At 42.8% G+C, this 16,311-nt stretch overlaps 1 protein-coding gene across 2 annotated transcripts in view; it reads left to right on the top strand.

Annotated features, from left to right (window-relative positions):
• Positions 1-16,311, top strand: part of AMPH (amphiphysin) — a 156,284-nt gene that overhangs the window by 130,048 nt on the left and 9,925 nt on the right. For both annotated transcript variants that reach the window (XM_006198527.4, XM_072965232.1), the window contains exon 17: positions 769-888. In XM_006198527.4, coding sequence (XP_006198589.2) covers positions 769-888 — 120 coding nt within the window. The remainder of the gene's footprint in view (positions 1-768; positions 889-16,311) is intronic.

Below are 16,311 nucleotides of genomic sequence, written 5' to 3'. Positions count from 1 at the left end.
GATCTCTGTCTTGTCCACGCACGTCGAAGAGTCTGATTGGTACCACAGAGAATCCTGCCATGTGTTTCCTTAATTAGTTTATTATGGGAAAAAAACTGCTGGCCAAGGATTTTATCGGAGGGAGAAGTGGAATAAAGGACTGAACAGGAAGGCACCAGGCAGCCAAGCGTCTGAGGTTGTGGTGGCTCCTTGCCACGTAGCTGGGTCTGCTCCTCCCGGCTGGGGCCGGGGCACAGTGGCTTCATAGTGACCATGCAGGACAATGCATTTTGATCTGAATATTGGGAGGACCCTTCAAGTTTTTGGTTGTGATGCATATCAACGGAGGTTGGTGGAGGGGCGGGTCCCAGAACTGTGTTCCCTGGGGACTCTTCCTTACTCCCTGCAACTTCCAAAGGTGGGATCTTCTAAGCTCTCCTTTCTCTGCTCAGGAGCAGAAAATACTGTTTTAAGATCTCTTACAGACGTCATAAGGAGGTCCTGAAATGTTGAAAGTAATTAAAATAAATAGCCAAAATGGTACATCTTTGCCCAACTTCAAGGGAAATAACAGAGCTTGATGGTGGTGACAAGAAGCTTAATCAGAGTTTATTCCTAGACTTTTTGGTTCTAAAAAGGCCGTGATGTCAAGTGGGGTTTTTTTCCAGCACAGATTTAATGAAGCGAATTGCTTGTATGTTGACGAAGAAAATCTTAATTGTCCAGCGTTCTGTAATCTATTCACATGCCGAATCTTTTTCCTCTAACCCTCAAATCAAACCATCGAAGGCTGAATCTGACCAGGCTCCGCCCACCGAGCCGAGAGTCGAGGAGCCGCCTGCACCCCCTGCTGCCGGGCCGGACCTCGGACTGGACACGCGGGCTGAGGAGCCAGTGGAGGCGGCAGTGGTGAGTGCCACCTCCCTCCCACCCTCCACCTGCCTCCCCTGCCACAGCCCTGCTCACCTCCTGATCCCATGTCTCCCTCCTCATTCGTGCTTCACTTGGGCCAGATCACCTCCATGTCTGTCATGGCTCCCCCAGGTTCAAATGACCATTACTCCTTTGACAGTGACAGTTCATTCTCTTCTTTTTTTAAAAAAGGAAGCTATTCAGAGACCTGATCTGATGCTGTCATGTAGCCACAGGCTTGGTTCTCAAAAAGGAAAAAAGGGTGCCTTGATTTTTCCTGGTACTCTCCCGTGCATGGTAGACAGGTTGTAAGAACTCGCAAATGACCGGACTTGTTAATGCTGTGGTCCACCTTTGATGGCTGGAGGTGGGCCTTCAATGAGGGGCCAACCTGTGGGTGATAAACAGAAGGATAACAACTTTGTTGGTTGAGTCTAAATGCTGATTTCTTACCATAGGAGTTTTGTAGGTTGGTTAAGGCCCAATGAGGGATTGAAATCCCACATGAAAAATCTATGAATCTATAAAGATTCCTATGCGTACAACCATTTGCTCAAAATCAAGTCTGGTGCTGGCTCTTATAATGAGAGGGACTCCGAGGATGTATTTTATACAAGGGTGGGCACCCATTTGTCTACCTGGAAACCTGCCCTTACCTTGCCCCACGTAGCCATGTCTCACACCACATGCAAACTGGGTTGGGCTCTATACGCACCACGTTGAACTGGCTAGCGTAACACTCATGAAAGTGTGGAATGATACCAGGAAAATTTAATCTGAAATACCCATGGAGAGTGAAAACTAGTTTACTTATGAAATGAGGTTAAAATGTCTCCCAAGAATTTCAGTCAGGGTACCGCTTCCTACAGCCTTCGTAGAATCTGTACCAAGAGGAAAATCAATCTCTCTATTCCCCAAAATAACATCGCCTAGATTAGATAACTAGAAAAATGAAAGTTTTATTTCTTGCTGTTGATGCCCTAGGTTATTTTGCTGGGAAAAGGGAAGGTCATCTGTCAAATCTATCATTTATTAATAGAGTAGAGAAAATAAATGATAGGGCAAGACAGTGATGCAAAATACAGATTAAGAGTAACTCAAGAAAACGGTCATATTTTCCATGTAAAGATGCAGATTGGGACCAAGTCCTGTAAGGAAAACAAGAAATGTGTTCCTCCTAGGAGCATTGCCTGCACAGAATTTAGGCTGGGGAGTGCTGAGGCTCTGTGCTGCAGTGTCCAGAATTTTTCTTCCTAACCTTCATTCCTAGATTCCCAGGGATCTCAGTAATGCCATGCAGATGGACCATTTTCTTTTGGCATCAGATTGTGATCTGTCCACCAAACTTAGCTTTAAGATGGCTTAAAAAACAAAGGAAGGGAAAGATCCAATTGAACTTTTGACTACTGTTATAATTAAGCAGAGAACTGATTTTTAAAAGAATATGGACGATGCCAGAGGGTTAGAAAGGTATTGATTAGGTTCAGATATTGATTTAGAAATTGCTTCAATTCTGCAAAGTTCTCATTGAATTCCTATTTTTAAAAGCAGCACAAATTCCGTCTTTACCAGTGCTTTTAAACTGCACTGATTCATTGCCCCAGACTATTCAGTGGAAAGCTTACTGTCGGAATGCCCATGGGTTTGAGCAAGGACGTTTGGAGGTTGTGCCGTAGGTTACAGATGTGAAATAGACAAGCTAACGTGTTAAGGGCTCCGACGTTAACCCTCCATCTCCCCTCTTAGGGCCATACCCATATTCCTCTCACACCCATCCCCACTTTAACACACTTAGATAAGTAGGCTTTTGTTTTTTCAAAATCTAAGTCCATTGGTCTTCCAGTGAACAATCTTAGTAGCTACGAGTTATCAAGTCCCTACTATGTCGTACCTACTACATCCGTAAAGATTTATACTCTTTTTAACCAAAGGTGATGTTAGGAATAGTTAACAAACCACATGGTACAAGCATCGACCACCACTAAAGCCAGCTTCCCTAATGTTGAGGAAGGAGATATTTGGAAGAATTCTTCATTCTGAAAATACTTGCCTCCTAAAGCTTATTAGTGAAGTTTAGAGAGCAGAAAATTTAGATTCCTAGTGAATGTGAGGCGATTTGGAGAGTCTTACGAAGGATGCAGGCATCTGTGGAGCTGCAGAGGTGATGTATGAACAGCAGGTGCGGAGCTCGCCGTGTGTGTCATCCTCTCTGAAAAGAAAAAGTTTGAGCAGCTCATTACTCCATCCTCCTATGGCCTGAAAATAACAGTGAGGGAGGGCAGCTTGCAGCAGTTCAGTTTGCCTGATGCTCATCAAAAGTGGCTACTTTCATGTGTTTTAGAATCGACACACTTGGATGAAGTCAGATCTTCCCCCTGGTCTCCCTTCCACTGAAGAAAATAACATCATATAAAATGTATTTTTGTTCTCTAACCTAGGTTTCTAGCCTCTTTCGTCTGGTCATGGTGAAGATAAAATATTAGGGTTAGTTTTTTCTATAGAAAGGTCTTTTCTCTTGCAAGATGGGTGATATTTAGTTGTAAAGATAGAAAAACCCACACTGTGTCCCGGGCATTAATTAACAGGCTGGCTTGGTTGCCATCAGTCAGGATGGGGCTGACGCGACCTTTTGAGGTCATCGTCTTCGCTATTGAAATGTCACCACATGGTTATTATTTCCCGTCTTGACAGAGTGCATTTCATATGAGGTGAAATTGATGGTTGTTTTGCTAAAAAAAAAAAAAAAAGAAAAAGAAAAAGAAAAAAAGAGTCAAATGTAATTTCAAAAACCTGGGGCTTTCAAGAAAAGTTTAATTATTACATTTTTGTTCGTTGTTTTATTCCTTATATAGCTAATACTGTCTTTAGCTTTGCCCTGCAGCACCACATTTGTACTAGTCTATCTGCAGGAAGCATTGTAAAAGCAAACACTCGCTACTTCTCCAGATGTTTCCATGTTATATAAATACTGAAAATTTTCTTTAGGAAAAACAAATCAATATTTGCTTAGATACGTATCAGAGAATTAGGTTAAAAACACAGATAAAGATGATTTTTACCTCCATTTACTTCATTTTCTTGCAGAGAGCCCCTTTGACCTTTTCTCTAGATTTCTGTCAGCTTCCGTATTTTACTCAAATGATGTGCAGTGGACCAGTGCCTTTTTCCTGCTATAAGTTTTAAAGAAGCAATGCAGTGTAATTAAATTTAGGGTTAGCACTGTTTCCCAAAGATATAAATGGGGAAAAGATCAAGGTGGATATTCTTAGAATTTTAAGAATAATTTTAGAATCCAGAAAGGGTGAAATGCTGACCCATTGTCTTGGGGATGACTTTTGGTTTTGCTGTGTTTCGTTTTTCAAACATTTCACCAAACTTAAGTTGACTCATCAAGACCAATTTAAACCAACAAATATATACAAATAAACATACAAGCTGCAGTCTGTGGACCTTATCTTGACTGGAAGGGCTATTTGTCTCTGTGTGAGTAGAATGCGCGTGCTAGTCTCCCACCTGCGTTCAGCTGATGGTACGTGTGCGTCCTCTGCAGGCGTCAGGCTCTGGTCTGGATGTGGGGGATGCGGTGGTGCAGGGAGGGGGCCTGGCTCCCGCCATCTTGGTTCGCACAGGCTGGAGCCGGAGGAGGCAGACAGGACACAGCGGTCGGGCATCCTTCTGGGATGGGCATGTGCGTGGGAAACAGCACTGAGGTCACGTGCAGCGTGAACAGGAGAGCTCAGGCTTTACTGAGCTCCACGAATTCAGAGGAAGATGCTGAAGACCAGAGGAGGCTGGGGGTGGCTGATTTCTTGTCTGCCCTTCATTATCATAGAAGGAGGTCCAAACGCAAAGTGCTCACTCTGAAGCATGCCTTAAATCATATATATATGTATGGGTGTGTATGTGTGTGTGTGTGTGTGTGCACCTTGGAGATGGATGTACATTTTTGCCTTTCTCAGAAGAAAAAAAAAAGATCACAGGAATGGTTATTTTCTCTGCGTTTGACTGCATCCCTATTAGCAGCTAATTACATTCTCGATGCCCCTCAGGCCAGACAAATAGCTGTTTCTTTTGTGCCTCGTGGCACCCAGCACAGGACTGGCTGTCTAATGCATGCCCAGGAAATTATGAGTCATTGATTTGTAGATGGAGTGACACTATAATCTGCAAGTCCTGAAAGAAACCACAGCCAAATCCAATAAAAGACAAATGTTTAGACGGTCATCTTCTTTCTCTCTGCTTCCATTCAGATAATTCAATTTTTATATTTGGGAAAAGGAAGCTGCCTGTTGTGATCAGCAGCAGCGCCGGCTGTCTCATTATGCTGCGCAGTGGCTCTGCGCCAGTGAATCCCCGGCCGCCCCAAATATCAAATGGGGTTAGTATGATAACCTTCAAAGTTTCCTCTGAGGGCTTGGAAATAGTCCGTGTCACTCATTTAGTGTCTGGCCCATAGAGGTTCCTCAGTCAGTGACTGTTGCATGATACCATTATTGTCATCTCTGTGAAAAGTGGTTTCCCCCAAGGTGAGCAGAAGTGAGTGAAAGCTCTACTTGGAAAGGAGAAGGCCACAGATGTGGAGGATGCCAGCCCCTCTTTTCATCCTGCCGTATGTCAGAAGTTTTAAGGGACTCCATCTCATTTGGGTTCCCATCAACACAAGTTTTCTCTTGGTTCCTAAAGAATCTGCCTCCCATCAAAGTTCTTTGCCCTTTGTAAGAAGACTTCCTTTCTTCTCGGGACCTTCGTATTGGGTTCCTTGATAGGGAATTTTCCAACCTTCACTGCCAGGAAGATGTGGGCATTCAGAGGCGTGCAGCCTCCTTCAGGGGCTGGTAGAGGAGCGAAAGGGCAGATGAACAGCACAGACACATACAAAGTTGACCCAAGTGGCCGGCTGACATCTTCCTTTCTCTCTACCATTGCCCGCAAGCCACAGGGAAGAGATGAAGTTGGTTGGGGGTCAAATGCAGGTACCAAGATGGTGGGCAACACCGCACACACCTCACGTCTCGCAGAGCCGGTTGACCTGGGTTTGTCAGTTTCCTTCTCTGGAAGGTGGGGCCGTTGTCATTCTGAGAGGTAGCGGACGCTAAGTATTCATCAGCTGCTAAGCGGCCGACACGAGCCATCTTCCCTGCTTTCTGGGGTCTCAGATTCCGAAGCCCCTCCTTGAACAGTCCCACGGGAGGATGGTGTAATGTGATTATTTATTCAGAGTGTTATGACGATAGACGCACGTGAGCATCAGATTTCAGATTGTTCTTCATGACCCAGGAGCCGCACGGAGAGGACAGACGCCTAGTGATTTTCTGTGTGTTACTTTTTGGCATAGACTTCTATTTTAATCGAGATGCAATTCACTTAACTTAAAATTAAGCGATTTAAAGTGAAAAATTCAGTGGCTTTAGGACATTCCTAATGTTCTACAACCACTGTCTCTGGTTCCAAAACATTTTTCATCAGCCCAGGGTAGAGCCTGGTACCCTTCGCCCCCCTCACCCAGCCCTCTGCTTTCTGTCTCCATGGATTTATCTACTCTGGATATTCATGGAAGTCGAATCACACAATATGTGGCCTTTGGGGTCTAGCTTGGTGTATACGTTTGAGCCTATACTAAATTTAGTGCTTTAACTTGCTGTTTTTAACATGGTTTTGGTTGTAATTAATTTCAGGATGAAACCTGCTTTATTCTCTCTTCTTAGTGTGTATGGGGCTCAGTTCATAAGCCCACACTGATACCACTCCTGGCCCAACCGGGTAAGACCAGACTCATCAAATGCTAAAGAGACAGCTCCACTTTGACAATAATGCCCCCCCGCCCAGCATCAACCACAGTCCTACCCCATAAGTCGGAATTCAGACCTGGCAGAGGCTTAGAGGCGTGTTTAGCGTCTCAGCCCTCTGAGGTCCGTTTGGTCCCTGGGTAACAGGGAAGCAGGCATCCAGGCCAGCGTGTGTTGCAGGCTCTGCGCCTGCTCTTGCCGTTTCTTGTTCTGTCCATCCTCCCAACGCCTCCAGGGTAGAAGGCCCTCCACGTGGACCTCTCCTCCTTGGTGGACGTGAGCTGGAACCGCAAGTGTGATTGGGAAAAAGTGCTCGACTTGAGATCAGAGATCCCTTCCTTTTCTCTGGCAAATATTGTTCCGATATTGAGTCTCAGGCAACCCAAATGCTGCCTTTGAGAATTACTGAGTGTGGCCTGTAGTGAAAAGCAATGTGATGGACGAAAACACCAATAGAAATAAGGTAGAGTCAACAGGGCCGCTCTCTAACAACAGACATTACAGAGCGCTGATGTCTGACATGCTTTCTCTCTCAGCAGTCCTGAGAAGAAGGCGCCGTTCAGGTATCATTGCCCCATTTTGCAGATTAAGGAAAATGAGACACAGAGAGTTTAACCAAGATCACAAACCCAGAAGGTGATGATGTGAAATGCAAATTTTGGCATTTTAACCTGTAGATATTCATCTCTTAACTGCTCTCCAGATGCTATGTTTTTAACAAGAGCAGGTTTTATTTTATTTTTAAGTACATTTACAGACCAGTGTAAAGCCGGCAGGGTGCCCGCTGAAACCTCTCCACGCTGACACCAGGGCTTCCCACACCCAGTGCTGAGACGGTGCACACTCCTGGTTTGTAGCTCAAGGGTCAAAATGAAACAGAAATGCTTGTGTAGCCCCAGCCTTGAGCTTCTCAGAGGCAACATGGGTCCTAATCCTCCACTTTGACTGCAAAGCAAGGGATCTAAGGAGATGTATTAGAAAGATCCCCGAATCTATGTCTGCGAGTCTGTTCAAATGATCTATTTCGTCTTGATTCAGTTTTGGTGGGCCGTCTGTTTCTAGAAACATGTCCATTTCTTCTAGGTTGTCCAGTTTGTTGGCGTATAGTTGTTCACAGTATTCTCTCTCTCTCTCTCTTTTTTTTGTATTTCTGCAGTGTTGGTTGTAATGTCTCCTCTTTCATTTCTTATTTTATTTGGGTCCTTTCTCTGTTCTTGGTGAGCTTAGCCAGGGGTTTGTCGATTTTGTTTACTCTTTCAAAAAACCAGCTCTTGGTTTTATTGATTTTTTTTTCCTAGTGCTTTTTAAAAATAAATACATAAATAAATTAATAAGAGGCATTGTAGGGGAGGGTATAGCTCAGTGGTAAAGTGCCTCTTAGCATGCACAAGGTCCTGGGTTCAATCCCCAGGACCTCCATTAAAATTATAATAATAAAACAAATAAACCTAATTACCTCCCCCACAAAAAGAAAAAGCAAATGTAAAAGGTGTAGGAAGCTAAAAAGAAAAGAAAAGAAAGTTCCCTGAATCAAGAGTCTGGAGAATTGGCTCGGTGGCGAACCAGTGAGGTGGCCTTGGGGAAATCATTTTACCCTTCTCTGCCAATTTTCTCATTTCTCCTTTAAGAGGATTGTGCTTGATAAACAATGTGTTCGCTTCCTGGTCCCCAGATTCTGCAGCTTACTGCATCAGACAGTTCAGGATTCCCAAGACCCTTGGGTGATGAGAGCGCCCTTTATTCACGTCTTCTCTCCCAGCTTCAATTTGCCGGGCAAGTGGGGTGACAGATCATCCTGGAGGAGGTTTTGCTTACCAACACCAGGGACGAGTCAAAGGCTGGAAAAAGGTTGGCAGTTGGGTCTTCCAAGTGTGACTGTCAGCTGCCTCCCCTTCCTCAAGACTCAGGCCCCCGACTGCGGTCTGGCTGCATCCCAGGCTGCCCAGGGAGGTCAGTGTGGTCGTCAGCAGGCTCTGGCTTGGGAGTTTGGCCAGTAGAGTGTGCTGAGATTTAGGTGATCTGCAGATCGCCATGTTTTGGTCTAGCCTCTGGATGTGTCTGGCAGCCCTGCCTCTGCCTTCTGCCAGCCCCACCTCTGCCTTCTGCAAGCCCCAGCCCAGCCTCCTCACAAGAAGGTGGTTTGAGCAGTGGCAGCAAATTCTCAAAGATACCATAGCTAGGCCAGGTGAAATGGTTATTGTGCAGTAAAGGCATTTTTCCTTAAACAACCTCTTTAACGAGCTATTTGCAACCCTCGCTGGGGCTGTCTTTTGTGGCTACTTTGGAAACTAACACTTGCTTTGGAAACTCCCATCGCTGAGAGGGTGTGATGCACGCTCTTTACCTTTGCTTCTAAAGATAAATCCACTTTTCCGATCCACGTCTCCCATACAGTACTTTGCAAATAAATCTCTAATTAAAAGTTTAATGTTTTAATAAGTATCCTTGTTAGACATTCTGCCATGACCTTAAAGGCCAAATTAACCAAAAATTTATTAACTTTGGCATTTCAGCAGGAGAGCTTAATATTTCAAGAAAGTATGGAGCTAATTCCGAGAGACGTTGCCATGGCAACGCTGCTGCCAGCCGCTGAGATGGGCTGGGACCAGGCTGTTAAAGGCTTGTGATGGGACTGTCGGCAGTCCTGGGAGAGCAGATTGAAAAATGATGATGGAGATGAAGGTCAGGGGGAGAAAACCTACTAAATCTCTATATTAGAAAGGAAACACGTAGAGTATCAAACGAAGTTTGTAATACCAGGTGCCACCTTTGAAGGGAGCTCCATCTGAGGTCCGGAGTTCCCCGGGAGAGCTCATCCCTACGGTCATGCTGAAGCGAAGTTTTGACCTGCAGTGTTTAAAGTGTAGTTTCTGTGAAAAGGAGTACCAGCCACCAGCCTGTGTCTCGGTACAGGAATCTTCTCTTTGGGGTCATAATGACCCCAGCTGCCTCTCAGGCTTTTCTTTAAAAATGGATCCCGAAGAAAATGCTGTATTTCCATATAAATGCTGGGATCTTTAGACAGGTTAAGAACTCAGTTTGGCTGTGGGGCCAGGACACCCACTGTGGTATTAGCCTCCCTCTGTTATTTCCCAGAGGGGTCCAGGGGTCACTCCAGCCCCCATGCTTGTTAGTGGGCGAGTCAGAACTAAACCTCGGGGCTCCAGCTCCGTCTCCATCATGTTTCCTCACCTGTGAAATGAGAACAGTGAGTTAGGTGAGCCCTCCGGTCCTTCCCGCTTTGGAATCATACTGGTCTCGAACTCGGGAACGTAGCCAGGACTGTCCAGGTGCTCAGGTTCTAGGTTCTCAGTTGCAGCTCTGCAGTGCCCTGGACAAAACCAGGAGAGGGGTTGACCTTTTCCACGTTCCCATTCTGTACAGATCTTCCTAAACCGTGGAATCTGCAGGACGGTTGGCAAAAACAACGTGGAGAAATTCTTTCCAACAGCCTCTTCCTGACAGCTTTCTATCATATCATTTGTATCAAACAAGAGAGATCTTAGGACATGGTTGCTTGGGTGCCCAGATAGATCATGTCTACGAATACAAATGTATATTTGACTTATAATCTATGAGTCTCATCTTAAAGGTGGCATCCCAGGAGCATAAGTGAATGCATTGGCTGTAAGAACACACTCTCATTTTGGGGCAGTGGGGTTGTCAGTAGGGCACAGCAGGTCCGTGGAGGTGCCAGGTCTCAGGACCACTGTGGAACTCTGATTTTCAAGGTGTTTGTCTTATTCGATGCTGCTTGGTTTGAAAAAGAAAAGAAAAGAAAAGAAAAACCCCCACAGAATTTAGAGTTTGACAGACTGTTCCAATCCTGGTTTACTGACTACTGAGTCACTTCAGCTCCAAGTATGGGTTGATTTGTGTAGAAAGTGGGAATTTGATAAGGTTGTTGGGTGAATAATATTCAATAAATGTAAAACATTTACAGTGCCCGGAAAATTGTAGAGTCACAGTGAATGTCAGTTTCCCCCCCAGGCTACAGAAGGTGCATTTATTGAAACTGTCAAGCAGAAGCCTGTCTATGGCTTAGAATGATTCTTCTCCAGGTTTAGGCAAATTGGGAAGCCTAGAATTCAGTGATCATTCAGCCAGGCACCTCTGCCAAGAGCAAGTGTCAGGAAGATGGCTCCTCTCTGACACTAGTGTAAAATGCCCTATAACCAGATTTTTAAAAATACATATTTCTTACATTCTTATCATTCGTGTCATTTACCCCAGGAATATATTAATGAAAATGAAATGCATCCCATGAGCATGTAACTGATGATAATAAGAGAAAACTGAAAACAGTAAAAAAATAGATCACAAAAATTGACCAGATTCAGTATTAGCAGTGTATTTTTTTTTAACTTTAATGCTCTTTGCACCTAAAGAGACAAAGGAGGTCCAAGTGTGGATAGAACTCTATTCTAGAAGTCTTAGCCAAGCCCAGGAGAATTTTTCCACAAACCAAGACATGAACAAGTCCTTAAAGCATAGTAACTGAGCCTGGCCTAGAAAAGTATGTGAGTTTCATCCATCCCGCCCCAGAGAGAAGGCGACTGCCCCCCACGAGCGTGGGAGCATCCTTCTGAAGCATCCAGGTCCTCTGGGGCCTGCTGCTGCTCTGACAGCAGTCCAGCCTTTGGTGCATACATTCCAAGGGGATTCAAGACAGGTGGCTGTGAAATGCTCACAGCGTGAGGCAGAGTCCAGGAAGCAGTGCTTCCCTTATCACGCATGTGGATTCCCAGGACTTTGTTAAGATGCAGATTCTGATTCAGTGGGTTTGGGGTGGGGCCTGAGAGTCTGCATTTCTAACCAACTCCCAGGTGATGCCTCTGCTACTAGCTGGGACCAAGGGGGAGATTGTAGGAATCCCAGTTAAGTTCAAGTGTGTGAGGGGCATAGAAAAATGATGTGGGAGGAGGGACTCTAAAGTGTTACCATTGGTCATGAAATTATAGGTACTTCGATTTCTTCTTTTTTTTTTTAAAGAATCAACAGAACGAGGTAATTCAATCATAAAGGACAGTCAAATGTGCTTACACATATTCAGGAAGTCAATCATCTAAGTTATAAATAGTAAGTTGTGTCCTTGTTTTAAGATTCCACGTACAAGCAATCTCATATGGTATTTTTCTCTCTTTCTGGCTTACTTCACTCGAATGACAACCTCCAGGTCTATCCATATTCCTGCAAATGGCATTATTTCATTTTTTTTCATGGCTGAGCAGTATGGCTGAGCAGTATTCCATTGTATATATATACCACGTCTTCTTTATCCAGTCATCTGTTGATGGACATTTGGGTTGTTCCCATGTCTTCGCTATTGTAAATAGTGCTGCTATGAACACTAGGGTGCATGTGTCTTTTGGAATTATATTTTTCTCCAGGTATATGCATATACCTGGAAATTTCTTCTTTAGGCCTCCACATTTTTCAGATTTTCCCTGATGACCATTATTTCATAAAAATACTAAATTTTTAAAAAGGAAACTACATCATATTAATACACAGAAAAAAGCTAGAAACCAACTAGTGTTCAATTATAGAACTGTTAAATAAATTGTTAAATAGAAAAAAACAATAAAGTATTATATACCTACTCATATAATTTTTCCCAGAAACACACAAATCTGTGTTGTAAACTAAACAGACAGATAAAGCCTCTGTGTGCATGGAAAACGAATAAAAATAAATAAATCGAAGTGGTACTATAAATTATCTACTTTATTATTTTGAAACCCACTGTGTCCATTATTTTTTAATCAGAAAAATACCTATTTTCAGTTAGCCTACCCTACAGGTGTATGGAATTTCACTCTGTGGCATCTCTTCAGTTGTCCTCATCCAGTCCAATCACACAGTTGGCAAGCTGCTTTTCTGGCTTTGTTCATAGCTAATATGGCCAATACTATAGTAAACAAGTTGAGGACAGGGAGAACTCTTTTTAGACTCTTTGCAATAGATGTTTTTCACTGTAAATCCATTTGGCCAACAGATATTACAATTTGGGCAGAAGATGAGATAGTGGTGTTTCTCTGAAAATTTGGAGCAGAGAGCAAAATTGAGTAACATTGACTGTCAAAGACTTGAGATACTTTCAGTAGTTTCAGCCTTCTGGTCTCCCTGGATAACAATGGAATATTCAAACGCTGTCATTAATCATTGTGATTTTTTTTCCTAGCAGTTATAACATCTATAGTAGCAAGCAGAATCTAGAAAAGACTAAATTTAGAGCTTAAATCTTCATTAGCTAACAAATTGGAATGCATAAAAATAATCATATAGAAGAGAGAACCCTATCACTGAAAACCTTTTCAATCTGTCCTTGATTTCTCTAGAGCTAACACCTAATCTGAGCAAACAGATTCCTGTTTTCCACTGTATTTTTATGTTGTTCAAGTACTGCAGGCAGTAAATATGCATTGGAAATATTTAAGTAAGGGCAGAAAATGTGGGACAGATTCCAGACAAAAAGGGGGAATTGGGACACCCTTGACTTTCAGAACAATGCCAGACAAAGACAGAAAGACGTGAAGGAATACAGGTAGTGGACTGTGTTTCTGCAGTGTTCTTCAGGTCTGTAAAATCAAAGTGTTCATTTCAGCTAGAGAAATAGGAATTCATTTCTAATGGACTCAGACTTCGTCTCCATTAGCATCTTTAATTTCAATATTTTGGTGGTTTTTATTCGCCATCATTCTTATCAACAATTTTCCGCCTGCTCCTTCTCTCTTCCTTTGTGACAGAGGTCAGGTAAATTGCTGACGTGCTGAATAAATTTGGGCTGTATGTTCCTTCTAGGTCAGCGCAAGTCCCTGCAGACAGATGGAGCCCTTGGTCGCCACCTGCTGGTGACCGTCATCACAGCAGCCACACGGTCAGGTTGAAATCAGATCCAGCCAATGATGCCTGTTTAAATTATTTAGCAACGGAAAGATGGTAACATGTATATCTTGCACTAGGAAAATCTGATACAGCCAAATTGGCAGATATACAGAGCGCTCTAGATAAATCAGGGACTAATTATTAACATTCTATTTGTTAAAGTGAGTTAAAAATTTACTTTTGGCAACGCCATCAATACTTCACAGAAATATATTCACTTCAGGAGACATAACAATTCAGTTGAGAGTAAAAATCCAATTACTAATAATACGTGCTTGGAACATGTGTGTAAGTAAGGTTTTATATATAATCACTTGGGTGAGTAGCTGGTCAAATAACATAATGGCTGCTTTTCTATCTGTAACAGTAAGTGTGTGTGTATTTGTGTGTGTGTGTGTATTTGTGTGTGTGTGTGTGTGTAGTGGCATCCACTGCTCTGCTGGCCGGTAGTGTCTGTATGATATACAGCCCATCTGGTTTGAAGCTATTAAAACCAGGAGGCTGTGCACTCCATAGGTGTGATTTTTCAGACAGATGGAAAGCGTGCATAACTTAGAACTGTGACAACACAACTTGCTTTCTACATCTGGGCTCATAAATTTATTGCATGCACATTGTCTTCATGTATAGTTCCTGCTGTGGAAGAAACTTTGCTAGGTCCTTAGTACCCTGGAGAGAGCTTGCTGACGTCTCCAATAGTAAAGCTAAGAACAATGGTTCATCACTCCTCTTGGAATTAAGATGCCCTCCTAATTTATGTTCTAAGTCCTACTTTCTGAACCACGACAACAGTAACATACATACAAAGACCAGTGTTTATGTAAAACAGGAGATGTGGTTCTCTTAAATATTTAAACTCATTTTTTATTATGGAAATTCTCAGCCATTTAAATATAAATCCCCACCTACGTGTTACCCCACTTCAATAATTATCAACGTTTTATAATTCACCTTAAATAAGTCCATTACAATTCATGTGAAAGGATTCTTTTTCTGAACTCATGCACTTTAATGACAGAGTAGAGAGTAAAAAAGGCATAAATGCTGGGTCATGGCTAGTGGCTGTGTTTTGGATCCTTGCACACTGTGTGGAAGGCCAAGTCCTCATAGTTCTCCTAAGAGAGGGAAGATTCCCCTAAGAGAATTCTTAGGAATCCTTAGGAACCTCCTCTAAGAGATCCTGCTGAGAGGGAAGTAGATTTCTAAGAGTGTGAGTAATACTTGCCCGTATAACAAATAGTATAGCTAGTAGCGTTATTTTTCACTTCTAAAGTAAAATGTTGCAGAAAAAAACGTATTCTTCAACAGGTGATGTATATAAGCAAAAATAAATTTGAGTCAGAAGGAAGTTTTTTTTTCCTAAGTGCCCTGCTGTGACTGCAGGCTCATAATCTCCATCTCCCTTGTCCGAGGCCCGCTTGGCAGACATCCTCCATCACCATTTTCTGGGTTTGGCAGTTAATATCTGTAACATCAGAGCTTTCCTAACTTAATAGGACAAACTGGGTTGCATTTATTCAGTGAGGGAAAGAAATGACTGATGCTAATCACATCAGAAAGCAAGATGAGTTTTTGAAATATATGTCCTGGGCGTATTATGTAAGATTGATCTAAAATTCTCCTTCTTTTTCCGTCTTTCTGATTTGATCCTCTCGGTTCAGGTCTGCCGATGATACAGTCCTGTTACAGACCTGGACTCCATAACCAATCTGCTCAAAACTGAAACTTCTGGTTGCACTGTGTTTTCTTATTGCATGTTTTAAATGCTACCGAATGCTCTTATTTTGACTTCTTTCCAACCTTCAAAACACAATTCTCATTGCTTCCATTTTGCTTTTTCCAGTAAAGGATCCCAAATCTGATTTGATTTGTTATTATAATGCATATTTGATGACAAAAATGATTTTCCCTTCATTCTCAAGAGGTCTCATTGAGAAACTTCCTAATTTTTTTTTCATGAATGTGATTTAGCTTCTGGGACCTTCCCCATGTAGATTTTAACATACATACTGAAATGCAGTCTTCCTAAGTTCTGACTTTGTGTGAACGGGATGCTTGTAAGTGGCTTTCTTCCATGACCCAGGTAGAATGGGGCCCAGGCTCCTCCCATTTTGTCACTCAGATGTCCTCTCTAGCCTTGCTGTCATCTGCTTTCAACCAACAAAGATAGAAAGAGCTTGTGGAGGGGACCACCCACCTTAAAAGCCATGGCTCAGGAGTGGTGTATGTCATGTCCATCCATTTGCTACACCCAACTGCAAAGTTAGCTGTTGGGGGCTCAGGAGAAAGAGACGTCAGAGTTTTGATGATCAAATGGCAGACTCTGCTGTACCCATGTCCTGGGCTTCAGTACATGACAAGTGAAGCCTCAAGAAACTCTAATTCAAAAAGATACATGCACCCCAATGTTCATAGGGTACTATTTACAATAGCCAAGACATGGAAACAGCCTAAATGTCCATCAACAAATGACTGGATAAAGCAGTTGTATACATATATACACAATGGTATGTATGTATATATAGATCTATAGATATAGATACACACATACACAGTGGAATACTACTCAGCCATAAAAAGAATGAAATCTTCATTTGCAGCAACATGGATGAGCCTGGAGATGATTATACTACGTGAAGTAAGTCAGACAGAGAAGGACAAATATCACATGATATCACTTATACGTGAAATCTAAAAAAGTGACACAAATGAACTTATTTACAAAACAGAGACAGACTCACAGACA

Source organism: Vicugna pacos, chromosome 7 (assembly GCF_048564905.1).
Source record: "Vicugna pacos chromosome 7, VicPac4, whole genome shotgun sequence".
Classification (NCBI taxonomy): Eukaryota; Metazoa; Chordata; class Mammalia; order Artiodactyla; family Camelidae; genus Vicugna; species Vicugna pacos.
Note: the sequence above shows the minus strand (reverse complement) of the source record. Positions and strands in the feature narration are given on the sequence as shown.